The 18,286-nt window shown below is 41.1% G+C and overlaps 2 protein-coding genes across 3 annotated transcripts in view; one reads left to right on the forward strand and one right to left on the reverse strand.

The window, feature by feature from the left end:
• The window catches only part of CNTN4 (contactin 4), a 987,359-nt gene extending 981,971 nt beyond the window's left edge, over window positions 1-5,388 (forward strand). Inside the window, exons 24-26 of one of the 2 annotated variants that reach the window (XM_027586926.2) lie at window positions 391-559; window positions 3,566-3,607; window positions 4,126-5,388. In XM_027586926.2, coding sequence (XP_027442727.2) covers window positions 391-559; window positions 3,566-3,607; window positions 4,126-4,211 — 297 coding nt within the window. In that variant the 3' untranslated portion in view covers window positions 4,212-5,388. Of the gene's footprint in view, window positions 1-390; window positions 560-3,565 lie in introns of both variants that reach the window. The other variant, XM_027586928.2, reaches the window with a different exon arrangement.
• Window positions 5,389-16,304: 10,916 nt separating this feature from the next.
• IL5RA (interleukin 5 receptor subunit alpha) overlaps window positions 16,305-18,286 on the reverse strand; it is a 29,355-nt gene continuing 27,373 nt past the window's right edge. Inside the window, exon 10 of the mRNA XM_027586289.1 lies at window positions 16,305-16,516. Within this exon, the coding sequence (XP_027442090.1) occupies window positions 16,430-16,516 (87 nt within the window). The 3' untranslated portion in view covers window positions 16,305-16,429. The remainder of the gene's footprint in view (window positions 16,517-18,286) is intronic.

An 18,286-nucleotide genomic window follows, 5' to 3' on the forward strand; every position in this document is an offset into this window, starting at 1 on the left:
CTCAGGTTGTAAAGAGGACTATAGTCCCACAGTGGCCAACTTGATTCTGATGCCAAAGCCCCTCATGTGTAACTGAACTCTATATGCCCTCCAAGAGGAATTTGTTTTCCAGGTGTGTTACCTGCACCTTCCAGAGGTTATGTGAGGCCACACGGCACGTTGGTTGACTGATGTTACCCCTGTCCCCATGCTGCAGTGTCCTGTAAACTCTTTCCTCATAATGAAATGGTGGCTGCAGATGTGCCCCTTACTATAAATGAGCCTCCCAAGTGTGTGTGGGCAGCTTGATAGCCTCAGCGTTCCCACATTTTGCTGGTGCCCAGACGAATGCTCCATCTTTGGGGCCTTTGTGAGGACAGCAGGTGACACCTGTTCTTTCTGTATTGGCAGGTCTTATACAGATGGAACAGACAAAGCAGCACATCTGTCATTGAGACAAATAAAACATCAGTGGAGCTTTCTTTGCCTTTTGATGAAGATTATATAATAGAAATTAAGCCATTCAGTGATGGAGGAGACGGCAGCAGCAGTGAACAAATTCGAATTCCAAAGATATCAAGTAAGAGCGTCTTTTTCCGCCCCTCCCCCTGCCTGCTGGATCTCCTAAGTCTTCCCAGTGAGTCCAGATTTAGACAAAGTGAAGCCCACAAAGAAAGGCTTCTATAAAACTGGGCAGTACTGTCCCCTCATCAGACAACTGATGTTTGCTCGTCACGGGCAGCTTCAATAAAAAACAATTTGACTAGTTTTGACTGATTTAATCAGTTGCCAATCAAAAATCAGATTAAAGCAGCCCCAAATCTGTCACACAGGTTTTCCCATGTGGACATGTGTGGTTTGCATCTACAGTAACTGTAAAATTATAGCTCAGAAAATTAAAAGCATGACTCAGGCAGGAGAAGAAAGCAAAGGGTTCTTTAAAATGCTGTAGCGATTTGTCTTTAGCAAAACAATGTAACTCAATGTCTGTGGCTGAAAATATTTTGACCTTGACACTATTAATTTTGAATGTGTGTATGTAACATGTTATTAAATACACATGTCTATATATAGTCAAGATGATCTTTATTTACAAAGACAACAGTGTGAGAATATTCTTTTTTCAGCAAATATATTCAATCTTGTTTTTGAAATACTATGTTTGCAAATATCTCAGCAGAGTATTATTTTTTATTACATGGTTTCATTTATTTAAAAAAAAACAGAAAAGGCAAATCCATAGAGACAGAAATCCGATTAGTGACTGGTAGTGGCTGACCAGTGTATGAATTGCAGCATAATGGGTACTGGGTTTCCATTTGGGGTGATGAAAAAGTTCTGGACTAGATAGTGGTGCTGGTTGAACCTCATGCCACTGAATTGTACACTTTCAAGTAGTTAAAATGGTAACTTTTATGTTACATGTATTTTACCACAATAATAAAAAAAAAAGATTGCAGCTAGATACTTAAGTGTAGATTTTCATTGGACTTTGCCTTTAACTGTCTCAAGATAAGGGGCTGGAGATAGAAATTTTCAAGCCATCAGTGAAGACGTGATATTTTATTTTATTTATTTTTAAAGATTTTTTTATTTATTTATTAGAGAGAGACACAGCGAGAGAGGGAACACAAGCAGGGGAAGTGGGAGAGGGAGAAGCAGGCTTCCCGCAGAGCATGGAACCAGATGTGGGGCTCGATCCCAGGACCCTGGATTCATGACCTGAGCCGAAGGCAGCCGCTTAACGCCTGAGCCACCCAGGCGCCCCAAGACGTGATATTTTAAATCATGGGCACACCATCCTGAGTTTCAGACGCTCTGCTTAGTGTCCATCACATTATTTTTAAGATGAGGAAAGGGTCTAGGATGTCTTGCTGATACCAAGTTATAGTAAAGCATCCACTTAGCAATTTTAAACTGCATCTGTAAAATGTGGATGCTTCTGACCAGAAAAGGAAATGTTCCTTGGTCATTTCACCCTCTCCCTGAGTAAGAATTTGCTAACATTGACAAATAGAACAAGACCTCCTGGGGACAGAGGCTGCTCTGCTCCCAGCTCAGGGGTGATTTGCCAATTTTCAGATGAAGTTTATATTTACTGCACCTTTTTTTCAAACACTGAAGGCATTTTTGTCTTTTATTTTATTTTATTTTTTTAGAGGTAGGGGAGGGGCAGAAGCAGAGGTAGAGAGAGAATCTTAAGCAGGCTCCACGTCCACTGCAGAATTTAACACGGGGCTCGATCTCACAACCCTGAGATCATGATCTGAGCAAGCCATGCTCCCAGCTTAGGGGTGATTTGCCAGTTTCCAGATGAAGTTTATATTTACTGCACCTTTTTTTTCACACAAACACTGAAGGCATTTTTGTCTTTTATTTTATTTATTTTTTTTTTAGAGGTAGGGGAGGGGCAGAAGCAGAGGTAGTGAGAGAATCTTAAGCAGGCTCCACACCCACTGCAGAACTTAACACCGGGCTCGATCTCACAACCCTGAGATCATGATCTGAGCTGAAATCAAGAGTCCGTTGCTTAACTGATTGAGTTTCCCAGGTGCCCCAGAGTTTTTGTCTTTTAAAAAAACTGGGGAGAATTGGATTCTATACCTCACAAAGGCAAGGGCTCTAAATTCTGTTGAAAGGAACCAGAGATGTGGAACCAGAGATGTGGAAGTAATCACCAAGCCACAAAAACACAAGATTGGGGTTTGTTTGGGTGTTAATTTATCTCACTCTGTTAAAATCTGACTTCATACTTTCTTATCATTGTAAGGATTGTTTGTTGTTTTTTTTTTTAGATTGGTGATTCTTGGTTTAATTCATTATAAAAACAGATCTTAAGCAATTATATTGGTATAATTAATTGATATTAAATGATAAGCATATAATTGTGAAAAAAAAAAAAAAACATGTTCTCTCCCTCAAAAGATTACCCATTTTGTTGGTCAGAGATCTTACAATCTTGGAGAAACCTGAAACAACAGTTGTTAATCTGTTACTATGAAAAATGTAAGACCTCTAAGAAAAGGTTTTATTTAAAAATATTGAGATTATTTTGTTGGGGAAAAAGGGACATATTTAGGCAGACATGGGTTTGAATCCCAATTCAGCTATTTACTCACTGGTTGATCTTAGACAAGTTATCTTACTTCTCTGGGCCCTAATTTCCTCATCTGTTTCATAATGTAATAACAATACCAGATGTGCTTATAGTTTTTATAAGAATCAAGTATCCCGTGGCTCTATGCCCAACACAAAGGTAGAGTTAAAAAGGGAAAGGTAACTTATATTTTGCTGCATCATTGATATAATACTTATTAGTAATGTTATTAGTAATACTGAAGTTTCTTCTCACATTAGATGTAGAATCCTCATTTTGCAAATGCATCAACGGAGGTCCAGAGATGTCCCATAACCTACCCTTAGGTTCCTGGCTAGGTAGTCATAGAACTGATATTAAAAAGTCATTAGGAAATTGCTTTTTCCGGTAGGATCTGGCTGGTTCTGCTGTTGCCTAAAAACCCGTGGCCTTGTTTTCCTCTGTAGCCAGGATGAAGCGATATTGAGTGAATTTATTCTCTCTTTTCAGATGCCTATGCAAGAGGAGCCGGACCTTCCACTTCAAATGCATGTACGCTGTCAGCCATCAGCACGATCATGATTTCCCTCACAGCTAGGTCCAGTTTATGACAATAGTTATCTAAAGGACTTGCTGTTTATAATATAAGCAACATTTAGCTAGTTGTTTTGAAGACACCCAGTACTAAGTAATATTGTTGTTCAAGTACATCTTATTACTGGAAAAAAAAATGTTTTTTGCTTCTTTAGGAATGGCATTATACAGTACTTCCTCAAAGCAAATCTAGCTTTGTCTGAAGTTTCTTTGGAAACTCTGCAATGCACTGAAGACATCTGTAATATGATGTTACCAAAGCAGTTTACATATGTCCTTATATGCATATTTTTTATTATATATTTAGTGTTTTATAGAATTTTTTAAAGTTAACATGAAATGTAGATATTAATTTTTTTCCTCTGCTGTAAAATGCTATGGGCAACACAATCATACAATTATTATTTGAGAATATTTCCTTTAGAGAAAGAGTTTGAAACTCATCTTGGTAAATAAATTACAAATTACTTGTACAGTTTTACAAGGATTCGGTGACAGAAGAGCTGAAGATTTGGTCCGTAACTCAAGGCTGCTGTATGTAAATGACTCTTTGGATGGTTAATGCATTGAATCAAGTCCTTTTGACATGTACAATATATTTTCCCACCCTGTTGTGAATTTTGTTGTTCAATACAACTCAAGATGGTTTCAGGAATGGCTGCAAACTCAAAACCTAAACCAACTGCCCAAGAGGTACTTTGTGCAATATTCCCATCCCTGAATTTAGCATTGTACAGTAAGACTTTCTTTTCACTCAACTAAGTTAGCATTGTCTTTGTAGTAGCATTATCTTAGACATTAAATTTGAAGTTACATATCCAGTAGTAACATAGGCCAAAAGTGACTATAGTCAACCAAGTCTTTCAAAGGATAAAAGATAATTTTACTATCTTTAAATGTATCTGTCTTGAATGTACATTTTTTAAAAAGGTAATTCTCTGTTGGTGGAGTCATAATTTCTTTATACATGTGTATGTCTTTAATAATAGAGCCCTTCTTTTGAATCAAAATCATGTATGGAATTTGGGAAATTTCTCCTATTTCAGCAAATAGTTGCCGCAAAGGATTTTTTCATGACACGATAAAAGATCTTTCGTATAAACTCTATGTTACCTTGATGATTCTCCTGTTTTGCAGTAGGTAGCTTAGTTGCTTTATAAGCTTTACCTTCTAAGTCTTAAAATCACACATTGGAAAATGACAATATCAAAAAAACATATTCTTTTGGAAAAGAACTATTTGTTATAATGGGGGAGGTTTTGTAAGCTGACACTTGTGGAACAGTGCATATAAAAGGCAATGAAATTTTCTATAAAAATTTTCACATGTAAACACTCTGCCACCTTTTCTTCTTTCTCAGAGGGATCAAATTTACCTGTAATTCGTCATTTTTGCTTACAAATAACATAAGTTAACTTTTCAACCTTCCAGCTATATTTATCCAATAAAGTCATAATCAGGATTCCACTTGTGTAAAAACTAGGGCGGTAACCAGAAAAAATATTGTCAGTATTTCAAGCTGTGTTCCTCTCTTACTTTGATATGGTTACTTCTTTGTTAAAATAAAACAGAACTTAAAATCACACACGCAAAAAAATCAACAAAACAATAAAATGAATGAAAAAAAATGACACCCCAGGTAGTTCCCAACCCCAGTGTAAATGATATTTACCAGTGATCTAGCATATGTAATCTTTTTTTAAAGGTATTGTTAATAAATATTCTGTCATTTGTAAAGATACTTGTCTTTTGGGAGCATTTTTCCTGCCTGCCTGTCAGGGAATTTGTTAGCTCACCCTTGTGCTCGTTATAATTTGAGACGATAGAGGGACTCAAAAGCCTCTGGCCGTGATCAAAAGCTAGATGACCCAGAGCTATTCCTTTGCAATTGACAACCCTGGAGACACTATTTCAAATCCTCTTTGGAAGCACAGAGGGTCGAAATCCACAAATAAATATCCTGAAGATCAAACTTTAATATTTTCTCTTGATTAGCTAAGTCTTTTGTATGTTTAACCTAGGGATATCTGTTGTTTTAAGGTTTCCTCCACCCCATTGCTAAAAGGATAAAATCTAAACTTGATCGTTTAAGGCCCTTCTTAATCTAATAACGTAACTTTGTACCCAGCTACACTAAGCCCTCACTGGCCCCTAAACATTGCTTGCTTTTGGTCTCACCTCTGTGCCTTTTGATCGTAAAGCTGACCCTTTCTGACATGCCCTCCCCACTCTTCTTTCTCACCCAATTCCCAACCATCCCAGGGTAGCTCCAGCTCCAGCTCCAGCTCCAGCTCTCTGTGAAGTCTTCCCACACTTCAGCCCTTTAGGATGTCCTTCCTCTGAATTAGCTGCAAGCCTTGTCAATACCACTCGTTTAGTAATTAATCAGGTACTACTTTTGGAAATCTCTTGTACTGTTATCTTGCATTTTAACTTAACTCCTGTATTGTTACTTAATTTTCCTTGTACTTATGCCTTGTCTTCCCAACTAGATTGTAAGCTCCTTGAGGGCAGGGACTTTGGTCTTATCTTCCATGTACTCTCCATAGTGCCTAGCACAGTGCCTTGCAATAAATAATCACTGATTAATTCATTGAAGGGGTCTTTGAAGTAGCATTTTGCATCAGTTGCCTGCCTGTGTGCCACAGTGGACCCAACCAGAGAAGACTGTGTCACTGTTTTTGTTAGGTAGTGGAAAGCATTAGAAGGCCTGGCTTCAAACTTTATGCTTTGAAAAAGTCCTTTGTATCTCTCTGTTTCATCATCTGATAAAGGAAGACCTGGATTAGCTGAGTCTAAGTGAGCTGAAGGTATTTTAGAAAGTGCATGGTAGGCACCTTCACCCACACGTGTCTGATTTGTTAGCTTCGGTGGTGGTTGCAGGTTGGGATCACTAGTTGCAAGCAACAGAAAACAAAATTGAGCTAAACTGAGCAAATGAAAAGGAATGACACAGATTAGGTCACACGAGCTGAAGAGACGCTGAATGGCCACGCGTTGGTGAGAATAAGTACGAGGCTACTCTAAGAATCCAGACTGCAGGAACTTTGGAAACTATTCCAAGTGCTTTTCTGGAAATGAATTGGCTTTGTTTATGATTTTGATGCTACTCTGCTCCATACCCTTGATCACGCCAAACCTGCACTCATAGCAAAAGGATACCTTGTTAAAGGAAAATTGAGATGATATTTCCATGAGATGAGATAATAGATACTAGGAAGATCTAAGCAACAGACATTCTATGCTTAGCTATCCAAGGGACCTCCCCGGGCCCTGGTCCCAAATACTACACTCAGATGGAATATATTCCTACTTGGGACAGTGACTCTGAAGCAAGAGCACTAGGAAGGGGCCTATTTGCTTTGGTCCTTTAACTGTTTGAAGTGCTTACTCTTCTTACCTTCTTTTTGTGTGTGTAATCCACTTGATCCACCTGCGATTTAACTGTTTAAAAGGATTTCTATTTTGCCAGATAATTGGATTTTCTCAGTGGTTCTGAGTTTTTACAGAGCTCAAATGCTCTATGTACAAAACAGCATCTTTGCATGGTGGCAGAAGACATGAACGATAAATTTCAATTCTCAGGTGAGCTCAGAATTCTTCTAGCCTGTGAGATGGGACCTTCCATAGCTTTTTATCTGAAGATAGAACGACTAAGTTATTCCTACCATCAGATTTTTGGTTATTTACATCCGGGAAGCAATGTTCAATCCTGATTAACCTTTTCCCAGTCTCTCCCACCACCCTTACCTTTCTGCAAAATATACTCAAAGAACATTGAATGCTGAGTGATGAATTATAGAAAGTACATAAATAGTACATAATTAGCCACTAAAATGTCATGTAATTTTTAAAGTAATTTGGTGTAATGTAATCACCATCAGGTGATTTCTATACACTGTATTGGATTATCCATGCCACTCTTCTCCTCCATTAACACAGATAATTAACATAGATAAAAGAATTGACTGGATTTTCCTGTTGTTACAATTAAAACAATTCTCTGGCCAACCACAGTGAGGAGCAAGCCTTTTACAATGAAAGACTTGTTCCATTTCTAGGCACACCCAAAATTACTCCGTCAAAAATGAGAGACCCTGGACCTTACACAGGCAGCTTAATACAGTGTGTAAGTATATGCACTCTGGAGTCTGACCGCCTGGAATGCAGTCTGCCAATTGGTACTTATTATATAGGGTAAGGCTTGTAAAGTTCTAAATGCATAGCTCTCTGAACATCAGCAACTATTTTATAGATCAGTCACTGTTCTTTTCCCCAAGTGACTGAGATAGTCACAAAAACCAGACTAAGAATGTTGATACTTCCCATAGCCAAAATGAGTTGAACTCAACACACATGTCCATTATCACCTTTTATTTAAATATTTTCATGTCTTAATATAGTTATGTACATAACACAATAAAATAAAAATATTTAATAATATTAATATTTATAAAAGAATTTAAGTAATTGGGTCCTCACGCAGATGCCAGCTTTTCTACAAAGGCTTCCTCAGTTTCTCCATCTGGTACTGACCTCTCATTTGTCTGACTTCCAGGGCACCTCATCAGGACCCACACGTGTCATCATCCCATTAGCTGGTATTTATTTATTAACTTATTTATTTGAGAGAGAGAGTGTGTGCAGGAGCAGGAAAGCACAAGCAGGAGGTGCAGCAGAGGGAGAGGGAGAAGCAGACTCCCCACTGAGCAGGGAGCCCAATGCGGGGCTTCATCCTAGGACCCTGAGATCATGACCCGAGCTGAAGGCAGCCGCTTAACTGACTGAGCCACGCAGGCATCCCATTAGCTGGTATTTAAATCATTTGTGTTCATGTCTTCTTCCCAGTACACAGAGAACATCTTAGGGTTAGAGTCGGCTTGTGATTCTTGACTGTACTTCCCAAGCACTAGGTCTGTATCCCCCCTTCCCATCTCTGACACAAACAAAACTAGAGGGGGAAGAGTCTCTGGCACCACAGGGACTGATTTGCTCAGCCCCTGCCCTCCTGGCAGGGTGTGATTACCATATGCCAGTCCAAAAGGAAGCCCCTTCCTTTACCCCTCATGCTAAATGGCCCATGAAGATTAAATGTTCCAATCCCATGACTCAAGTGTAAACTGCAACACTCAAGAGAGCTCACAATTTAAACAAACTCATCCTCTGTCCTTTATCACCAACAGTTATGGTCAGTTGTAGATTAGCAGAGCTCTAGTAATAAAGACCATACTGAGAGAAAGTTGTTGTTGTTGTTGTTGTTGTTTTTTTTAAGATCAACCATATAAGAGATCTGAATGTCTGGAGTCTGCAAGGCTTGGGTAACTTAATGAGGTGGTCTCAGTAGCTGTACATGGGTCTTTCACTACATCTTCTTACCACTGGTAACAAACAGCACAAACTCTACCAGGAAATATGTATGTTTTGGATTTACTTAACAAAGAGTAATAGCTTAATTTGTTTTTATCGTTTTCAAAGTGCTCTTCACACTAAGAAGCAGGAGACACCAGTTTTATTCCTTTTTCATTTAGGAAATGGAGGTAAGGAGATGGTACTACAAGCCCAAAGTAACACAGATGATTAGAAAGTCAGGACTAGAAATTAGAACTCTTAATTCAGTGCATTTCAACACCTAGAAATAAGTCTTTCCTGAGAGAAAGAATAAGAGGGAATAAAGAAATCTTGTCTCAAGTGCACGTGGAAAGCAGTCAGGACACGGAGTGGGCAAGAGGGAAATGGCGAGACCCAAGCAGAGCACATCGGAGGCTGAGATGTGGGAGGTGAAGAAGTTGTGAAGGACGAGCAGACTCAGAGCACAGCCGTTTGGAGCAGCAGGTCCCTGAAGTGGGTTCCAGTCGGTTATTCAGGAAGCACTAGTGACCACCCTCTGTGTACCAGGCACTGTTCTAGCACAGGGGAGTGTTGTGGCAGAGAGAGACCCCACGAGGGCCACAGAATGAAGGAGATGGAAACCTCCCCCCCAGGCCAGTGTGAAGTCACCTGCCTTGGAGTCTCACGGTGGGGGGGAAAGCCAAGGGACCAGTACTGGCACTTTGTCACAATATGGAAAAATGTAATGAGAATATAGCTGACATCTATTCTGTGCAAATGAACCTGCTGGTTGAGTTACTATTCATTATTCATACTTGACACGGGGGGAGCCAAGACTAAGAGGTTTAGCAGTATGTCCCAGGTCACACCGCTGAAAAGGGAAACCAGGAGTTGAGATGCTGGTAGATTGACTCCAGGCAAGTCCAGTCCAAAACATTAGATATCTAGGTAGGTAGGTAGGAACATAGACAGACAGACAGACAGATTTGGTTGCCATAAGGCAACAAGAAGGAAATAAGGTGGTGGGCCTCCCAGGAAGGTGTATGTGGGTTGTTAAAAAGTGACCAGGGGTTTAAGCCAAGATCCCAGGTATAGGATTCCTGCAGAAAAACCTCATATACCTCAGGTGTGGTTATTTCTCTGCTCCAAAGCAGCCCAGTTTGACTATTATGTTTTTTACTGCAAATGGTGTTTTTTGCTTGTTAGTTATACTGGACTTCAAGCATTCTCAGAGCTATTTTTCAAACAGGCTATCCTGCAAGATCTGAGTTACCAGATAAAATATTGATTTTTAAAAAATCAATAATTTTATAGTGTATGCCCCATGCAAAATTTATCTGAAATTCAAATTTAACTGGGCTTCATCTATTTTTCATTTGCTAAGTCTGGCAACCTTATGCAGGGAGGATTCCTCCTCTTTGAGGTAATGAATTTCTAATGCAAAAAGATGAACCATGAGAGACTGTGGACTCTGAAAAACAAACTGAGGGTTCTAGAGGGGAGGCGGGTGGGGGGATGGGTTAGCCTGGTGATGGGTATTAAAGAGGGCACGTTCCGCATGGAGCACTGGGTGTATCATGGAACACTACATCAAAAACTAATGATGTAATGTATGGTGATTAACATAACATAATAAAAAAGAAGAGAAAAAAAATTCCAGGACCTTGCTGATGTGTTATCAAATCTCTAAAGGTCCGTGGCTCTGAGGTGTGGAGGGGGATTCCAGAAATGTTTTGAAGGGTTATAAAAATGGGCTTGTTGCTCAGAACATAACTATAACAGAACTAGTTGAAAAAAAATTTATGTGATTGGTGTACCATTTATCATTCTTTAGAACCAAGTATCTGAGACCAAATAACTGAGAGTTTGAATTGGCCCAGTCATTCCTCTTTTGTTTGTCAAGAATTAAGATGTCGACTGCTTTCTATGTGTTGAGCACTGTGCTGGGCACTGGAAAACCACAGAAATCAGATTAAGGCTTCCCTCTTCAGGGTTCACTGGAGGTGACAGAAGCACTTATTTGCAAATGGTATAAAACGTGTGAACAGAAATTCTGTAAAACAGAATTCTGTACCCTTGTTTCTTGCAAAGCCAACTCATAACAAGGTTAAGTTCAAACACAACACATTTTTTTTACCACCACCTCCCCCCATAGAAAGATTTTTTTTTTTAAAGATTGATTGATTGATTTGAGAGAGAGAAAGAGAGAGAGTGGCAGGGAGGGGCAGAGGGAGAGAGATAGAGAATCTTCCATGCTGAGTGCAGAGCCTAACGCAGGGGCTTGATCTCACGACCCTGAGATCACGACCTGAGCCAAAACCAAAAGTTGGACCCTCAACCGACTGCCCCACTGAGGTGCCCCACTCCACCATAGAATGATTTTTATTGATTAAACATATTTCTCAAATTGGTTGCTTTGCTTAAAAAAAGAGAAAGAAAGAAACAGCACACTCAAATGTAACATTTTGGATCCATTAAGCTATGTACAGATAAATATTGGCCCACAGGCCAAACCTGGCTCATTGCCTGGTTTTTGTACATAAAGATTTATTGGAACACAGCCACTCTCATTTATATACTGTCTGTGGCTGCTTTTGTGCTATCGTGGCAGAACTGAGCGGTTGCAGCGGAGAACAGATGGCTCTCACAGCTGAAGATATTTTCTATCTAGCTCTTTAAGAAGAAACTTGCTGACTTTTGAACTATGACACCAGTACTTCATTGTTGACTTCTTTCCTGCGATTCCCCCACACCCCTTCTCAGGTTTACGTCTTCTTTCATTTTCTCACCTGGCAGGGACAGCGCTTTGCTTTTAGTTTTAATGAAGGAAACTAACCTGGTAACACACCTTCATGGTGAAGAGGGTCCACTGGAACTTTTAAATAACGCGCACGGGCCACGTGGGCTAATTTTGTTTCACCTGCCACTCATTTATCAAGAGCCAAATGGGTCGTACTGGCTCCCGAAGTTCAGCGGGAGCTCCACGGAACCCAAGGGATGAGCGGCCAGTGAGGTAGAGAGAGGTGTTTCGGGAAGGAGAGCCACACCAACTGTGAGTTCTTATTACTTCATTTTTAAGCTTTGGTGATGGTCTAATTTCTGGCTGTCGCTGTACAGCTTTAATAGATGAGTCTACCCATTAGAGCTTCATTCTTTCGAGCTAAGTTGAATCTAGCTTTTTCTGGTACACTTTTGAGAAATTCACTTTGTTTTTCATTGTCCAGCTAAATTCAGCCAGTTCCAATTCAGTGGTTAAGTACGTTGTTCTTGACCTCAACATGTCTCCACTTTAAATGAGACCCAAAAATTTTAAACAATACGGTAAGTGATAAAATGGAATCAAAAAGAAGTTACCTGGGGAATACAGAGTTTTCCTGGTGGCAAAGGACTAAAATTTAGAAGATAACAGTCAACCGATGAAGAAAAAGATTGAAAAGGCTTTTTCCACAGGAGAAAGCTTACGCAGAGGCATGGAGGGTTGAGAGAGCGTGGTGTTCGTTTTGGAGGGGTGCTCCTTGGGACTCTGGCCCGGGAGCTACTGAGGAGCTGTGTCCCAGGGGCCTTAGCATTGACAGGAGCTTTAACTTGAAGGTGATAGTTATCTGAGGGCCTTGGACAGGGGTGATGGAGGCAGATGTGCCTTTTATGTAGGTCCTCCCAAGAAAGAAAATACTGGAGGCCAGGATTTTAGATGAGTTGTAATGGTCCTAGCTGAGAGATGATAAAGATGATGTTGGGGACAAAGAATGAGAATATGGGGGCAGGGAATGAGAAGTGTACTCCTGTTCGATTTGTGGGCTTAGACAATTCACCGTCATCTGTGTGAAACAGTTCTTGTTCTGAAGTGAATTTACATTCACATGTATTACCTAAAACAGAGGGCTACTGGCAAAAAGATAAGATTGTCTTCTGGTTCAATATAATCTTTGAAAAATGGCTTTCAAAAAGTTTGTATCCTGGAACTTTATTTGCAGGATGTGGAGGCAGGAATAGCTACATGGTCATTGTCACAAAGATCCTTGGGCTAACACCAAGTCCTGTTCTAATTAGGTTTTTCACCTTGCCTTGTGCCACCAAAGATTGTTTTCAGTTCTCTGTTCTTGCTTCTAGACACCTACTTTTTCTTTAACAAATTAGCACCTAAGGTTTATTAATTCCACCAACAGATGGTCCTGACACATACAAGTCTCACCATGAAAACGTTTGGATTTTTTAATCAGGATGTTCTTTGCCCAAGTGGAATACTTGCCCAGCCTGCATAAATAGCTTGAGGCCTTGAGGCATTTCAATAAGGCTCAGATGGCTGTGCTGTTGGCACACTGAACTTCCCCTCCAGGCTCCCTAGCACTTTCCCTATGCTGCGCTCAGAGAATTCCAACTGCCAAAGAAAGACATTGGACTAAAATCCTTATTGGAAAGGATGTCTTAGAGAAGCACAGTTTGTTCTGAGCGTGCGACCGAAGGCTCTTTGGGAGACAGCTGGCCCTCTCTCCTATCCTGGTGGGAGATGGAAAGAGGTGGGTGCCAATGTCTAATCAACCTGTTGACGAGGGTATTTACTGTTCAGAGAATGTTCACACTCTGATTTGTCATGACAAGGCTAGTGAAAACTGGACAGAGCACTCAAAGCATGCCATATCCAAAGCCTAACTCCTTTTATCCGGCATTTATACGTCACCACTTAGCCACATCATCAGCAAAAAAGGACTGGGGTACACTAGCCAGATGGTCGGGCACACATGTGTGTCCTGGTTATTTCCAATCATGTTCTCATTAGACACCCGTCTTCCTTTCCATGATATTATTATAGGCCTTGGTGATCTCTGCCAAATATCCCTCAGTTCCAACTACATTCAAGGACCTGTGCCAGGGTTGAAAGAGGGTTTAAAGGGTCCAGTGGTCCTAGACACCATAGATAAAAGGATGAATTTCACATAAGCCCCATCCTCCTGGAGCACACAGTTTGGGGAGACATCCAAACTGAATGGTATATCCTACAATGCAGTAGCTCCAGGAGAGGGGCAAAGCCCAGAATGAAAACCCAGAGGCAGGATCAACCAAAATGTTTTTGAAGGCTTCACAGAGGAGACATGGGATTTGGGTTTCCAAAAAATGGGTAGGAGCTGAGCAGTGAGGAAGAGGAAGGTCATAATGCACTAGCGAGACCACATGGTCTACACTGTGTTGCTCCTGAAACACATAGACAAAGATCCAGATGGTGGTACTGGTTCAGCACGGTGACGGCTGGCCGCTGAGGTTGAGGGAGGCATCTCTGATGTGGAACACCACACCCAACAATGAAGACGCAGCCAAACTGGGGGCAGCTTCTTTCTCTTCCGGCCTCCTAGCAGAGGCAGTGGCCATAACCCTAGGTTTCCAGGTTCTGGTTATGAAAGACATCAGACAAGGAGCGATAAGCCCAAAAAGCGGCAATTTGGGGCAGGACTTTTCCATCACTTACTCCTTCAACAGTTGGTTTTCAAATTTTGGTATTCATCAGAAACACCCAGGGCTACTGTTCATGAAGTGTGACTGGGAAGTATCGGCATCACCTGGGAACTTACTAGAAATGCAGAATCTCAGACCCCACCCCAGACCTACTCAATCTGAAACTGATGTTGAGGCCCTACAATCTGTTTTAATGATACCTCCAGGTGATTCTAATGTGCTGGCAAGTTTCAGAATGTCTAAGAATGTTCACTAAAAATACAGGTCCTTGAACGCCACTCACAGAGATTCTGGATCAGTCAGATAATCAAACATTTTGCCAGTGATTGCAGCACCTCCATGGGCCATGCCCTCCTGGTCCCACCTCTAAGCAAGCTTCAAATTTTTTCCAGCAGTCCTCTCTACCGGGCTCACTTGAGCCTGGTAGTCAACCCTTCATCGTGCACTTTCTTCAGTGATTGCACCTGTAAAATGGGGCAGTGATACAAATGATGTGGGCATCTCAGGATTGGAGATGATGTGTGTGAAGTATCTGGTATGGTTCCCAACCCTTGGGATCTTAGCTCAGGCTCCTATAACAAAGAACCATACTCTGGGTGACTTATAAACAACAGGAATTTGTTTGGTTCTGGAGTCTGGTGTTCCCAGTTCAAGGTGTCAGCATGGCAGGGTTCTCGGGAGAGCCCTCATACTCGTTGCAGAATGCCAACTTCTCATATCTTTACATAGGGGAAAGAAACCCCCCCCCCGGGGTCCCTTTTAAAGAGCACTAATTCCCTTCATGAGGGCTCCACCCTCAATGATATAATCACTGCTCAAAGACCCCCACCTCCTAATACCATCACATTGGGGTATAGAGTTTCAACATGAATTGGAGGGGGATGGGCACAAATATTCAGTCCATAATACTTGGAAACTGTGTGCTGCCATACAGGGGGTTTGGAACACTGTGACCTCCTTTCCCTGTCCTAAGCTTCCTACTCCAGGCCCAGGTACCATCAGCACTGTTGGGGTGCTTCCGAGTTCTAACTGTTCCTCCTACCTCCTCTCTCCCCTAGATGAACCTGTATGTACTTGGTTCTACCTATAGCCCATCACCCATCACGAAGGCCTCCAATCTAGATGCAAACTCATATAGGAGGATGTAGAGAGGATGTCTAGATTGGGATGTTTGATGGGATGCTTGTAGGATTGACCCAGAGCTACTTGGCCAGCACCCGAGAAGTTGCTCCAAAAGATGCGCAAGCCAACATCTCTCCAGAAAGTTCATTGTTGATTGGGCAATCCCCTTCCCAACCCAATTCTACCTGATGCCTTTGTCAGTATATTCCCAAATATCAAAGCTGCCTTCAAGAATATAATCTCAAATATAGAATCCTATTCTCTGCTTTGGTATGGAGTGATATATTAGCTCTTCACATTTGTAGTGAGTTTGCCTCAAGTTGTGCTTCCTAAATCATAGATAGCCCGCCCACCCCCCAGACACTACTTGAAAGAAAAGGTATTCTAGAACTCGGGGGCGGGGGTGGGGGAAGCACCATGGCTCCCACTTGTTCTAGGAAAGACAGCCTCGAATCTACGTTCATAATGAACTCCAGGCTGGTGCAAAATGCTTTCTTGCTGATATTTCAGCTGAGTATTACCATTGGCAGCTTCAGCTATAAAACGGGCTCTGCCAGTTGACATCAGCCTTAAAAACTGTCTTGTGCACAAAGTTTCAGGCAAGTAATGTAAATCACAAAGATTGGCAGGTGAGGAGTTGGTACCCTGCGGAGTGGGAAGAAAAGACATGGCAGAATGGTCAGATTCATCAATCGCCCTGAGTGAGCAAGGAGTTTTTGAAGAAGCATCCACGCTTTTAAGAGATTTGTCTGGCTGTATTGCCTTGCAGCTAAACTGAGTGTTTAGTAAATTCGGAACTCTTCTTAGCCAAGAAACAACAGTTCCCGTTCTTATCACTGAGGCATGTGAGTGAGTTCATTTTTGAGAATGTTACAGTGCCAATCAAAACACGGAATCTTCTAGGATCTCAAGTCCAGGCTCTTCCACATAACTTATGACTTCAATTTCTGTTTCGTTGGAAACAGTTTTCTGTAAAACAAAACATCCTCCCTTAAATGTCTTTTAGTACACTTTTTGTTCTCTTGAATTTCTTTACAATTGTTTTTTAAGTGTATTTTGCTTATAAAAATAGTAAATGTTCACTAAGAAAATAGGGAAAATGAGAAGAAAACAAAAATCTATCCATCAACCTATCTCCCAAACACAGCCCGTTGTTTCCCTCCAGCCTTGTTTTCTAGGTACAAAGTTACCTTTACAGTTAAATGAAGGCAAATGGATAGTCAGCTTCATAAATTGCTTTCTGTGTAACATGTAATATTTTAAAATATATACTCTTGGGCTGCATCATTGAATAGCTCCACCATTTTTCATTCATAGTTTATTGTTTCCCCTTAAATTTAGATATGTGTTTGTCTAATTTCAGCTAATACAATGCTATTAATTAGAAACTTTGTGACAGAAATCCCCTACAAGAACTATTTTTCTACCTTGTTTACTCATTCAACACATTTTTAAAAAGATTTTATTTATTCAAGAGAGCATGCATGCGCATGCGTGCACACATGGGGTGAGGGGAGGGGGGCAGAGGGAGAAGGGAGCTGAGCAGGGAGCCCAACGTAGGCTCAATCCCAGGCCCCAAGATCATGACCTGAGCCAAAGGCAGATGCTTAACTGACAGAACCACCCAGGTGCCCCTCATTTAACACATTTTTTAATACCTGTAATACCTACTGTACTTTAGACACTGCCGTGCATTGAGTATGCAGTGACAGAGCAGATGTGCTGTCTGCCTTAGGTACTAGAATTTAAATGGTTTATATTTCATTTTGGAAGGAACCCTCTCTAGCTACCATTGTAGAAATAAGGAACAGCTGGAAACTAACTGGTCTCTAACAAATCTAAAACACAAGATACATTTTTTTTAAACAAAAAGACACCTTCTTTGTAATTGATAAATGTCAACTTCTGCCCCTCCGTCTCCTCCCCTCCCCACCTCTCCCTGACAGTACCTGTCTCTTGAATGTTACAAAACAATTTCTAACTTGGGTCTGGAAAAGCAAAAACTTGCTTAATGAGAGCTCAGGGATGGCAGATATCCTCCAAATCCCAGGACTCTGGGTACCCACACCAAGCTCAGAGACGCTGGTTGTAATTGAAAGCAGAAAGTTTCCTTTCCCTCTCACTAAAGGCTTCCTAGTGGGATGCAAAACCAAAACCATCATTGCCAATAGCACTAATTGCTCCCCTCCATCATCCTTGCAGCAGAGGTCCCAAGACTGAGTCCGAAGGGCTTTACCTTCAGAGCTACAGGTTGGGGCACTGCTACATGGGGCCCAGGCTGTGGTCAGCTCTGCCCTTGCTTGCATATTCTCCCAGGTGGAGAATTGAAGCTGAGGCCATAGGGCTGACAGCATTATGGGGCAATACTTCATTTTCTGAGTTCTACTTGCTATCTCTGTCAGTCTCTCTCTTGTCTTTTTTTACATGAAACTCAACAATGTGAGAAGAAAGTAAGTTGTCTGAGGAGCCTAGCAGTGCTGAGCTCTGACATTAATCCTTTGCTTATTTTGAAACCAGCCTGTCTCCCCCAAGTTGTTATTTTGCACACATGACTTGATTTTAATTAACAACAAACCACAAGCTTATACAATAAGCTTTTAAGCCAGTTTCTTTCACCAACTTCAGAATATTAAAGAAAATCTTTGGGGGCTCTATAGGGAAATTAGATACCAGCATTAAGATGTTCCACTAAGAGGCAAGACAAATGACTTCAGTGGACTGCTAAAATCAAATGTAGTT

Source organism: Zalophus californianus, chromosome 1, assembly GCF_009762305.2.
Source record: "Zalophus californianus isolate mZalCal1 chromosome 1, mZalCal1.pri.v2, whole genome shotgun sequence".
NCBI lineage: Eukaryota > Metazoa > Chordata > Mammalia > Carnivora > Otariidae > Zalophus > Zalophus californianus.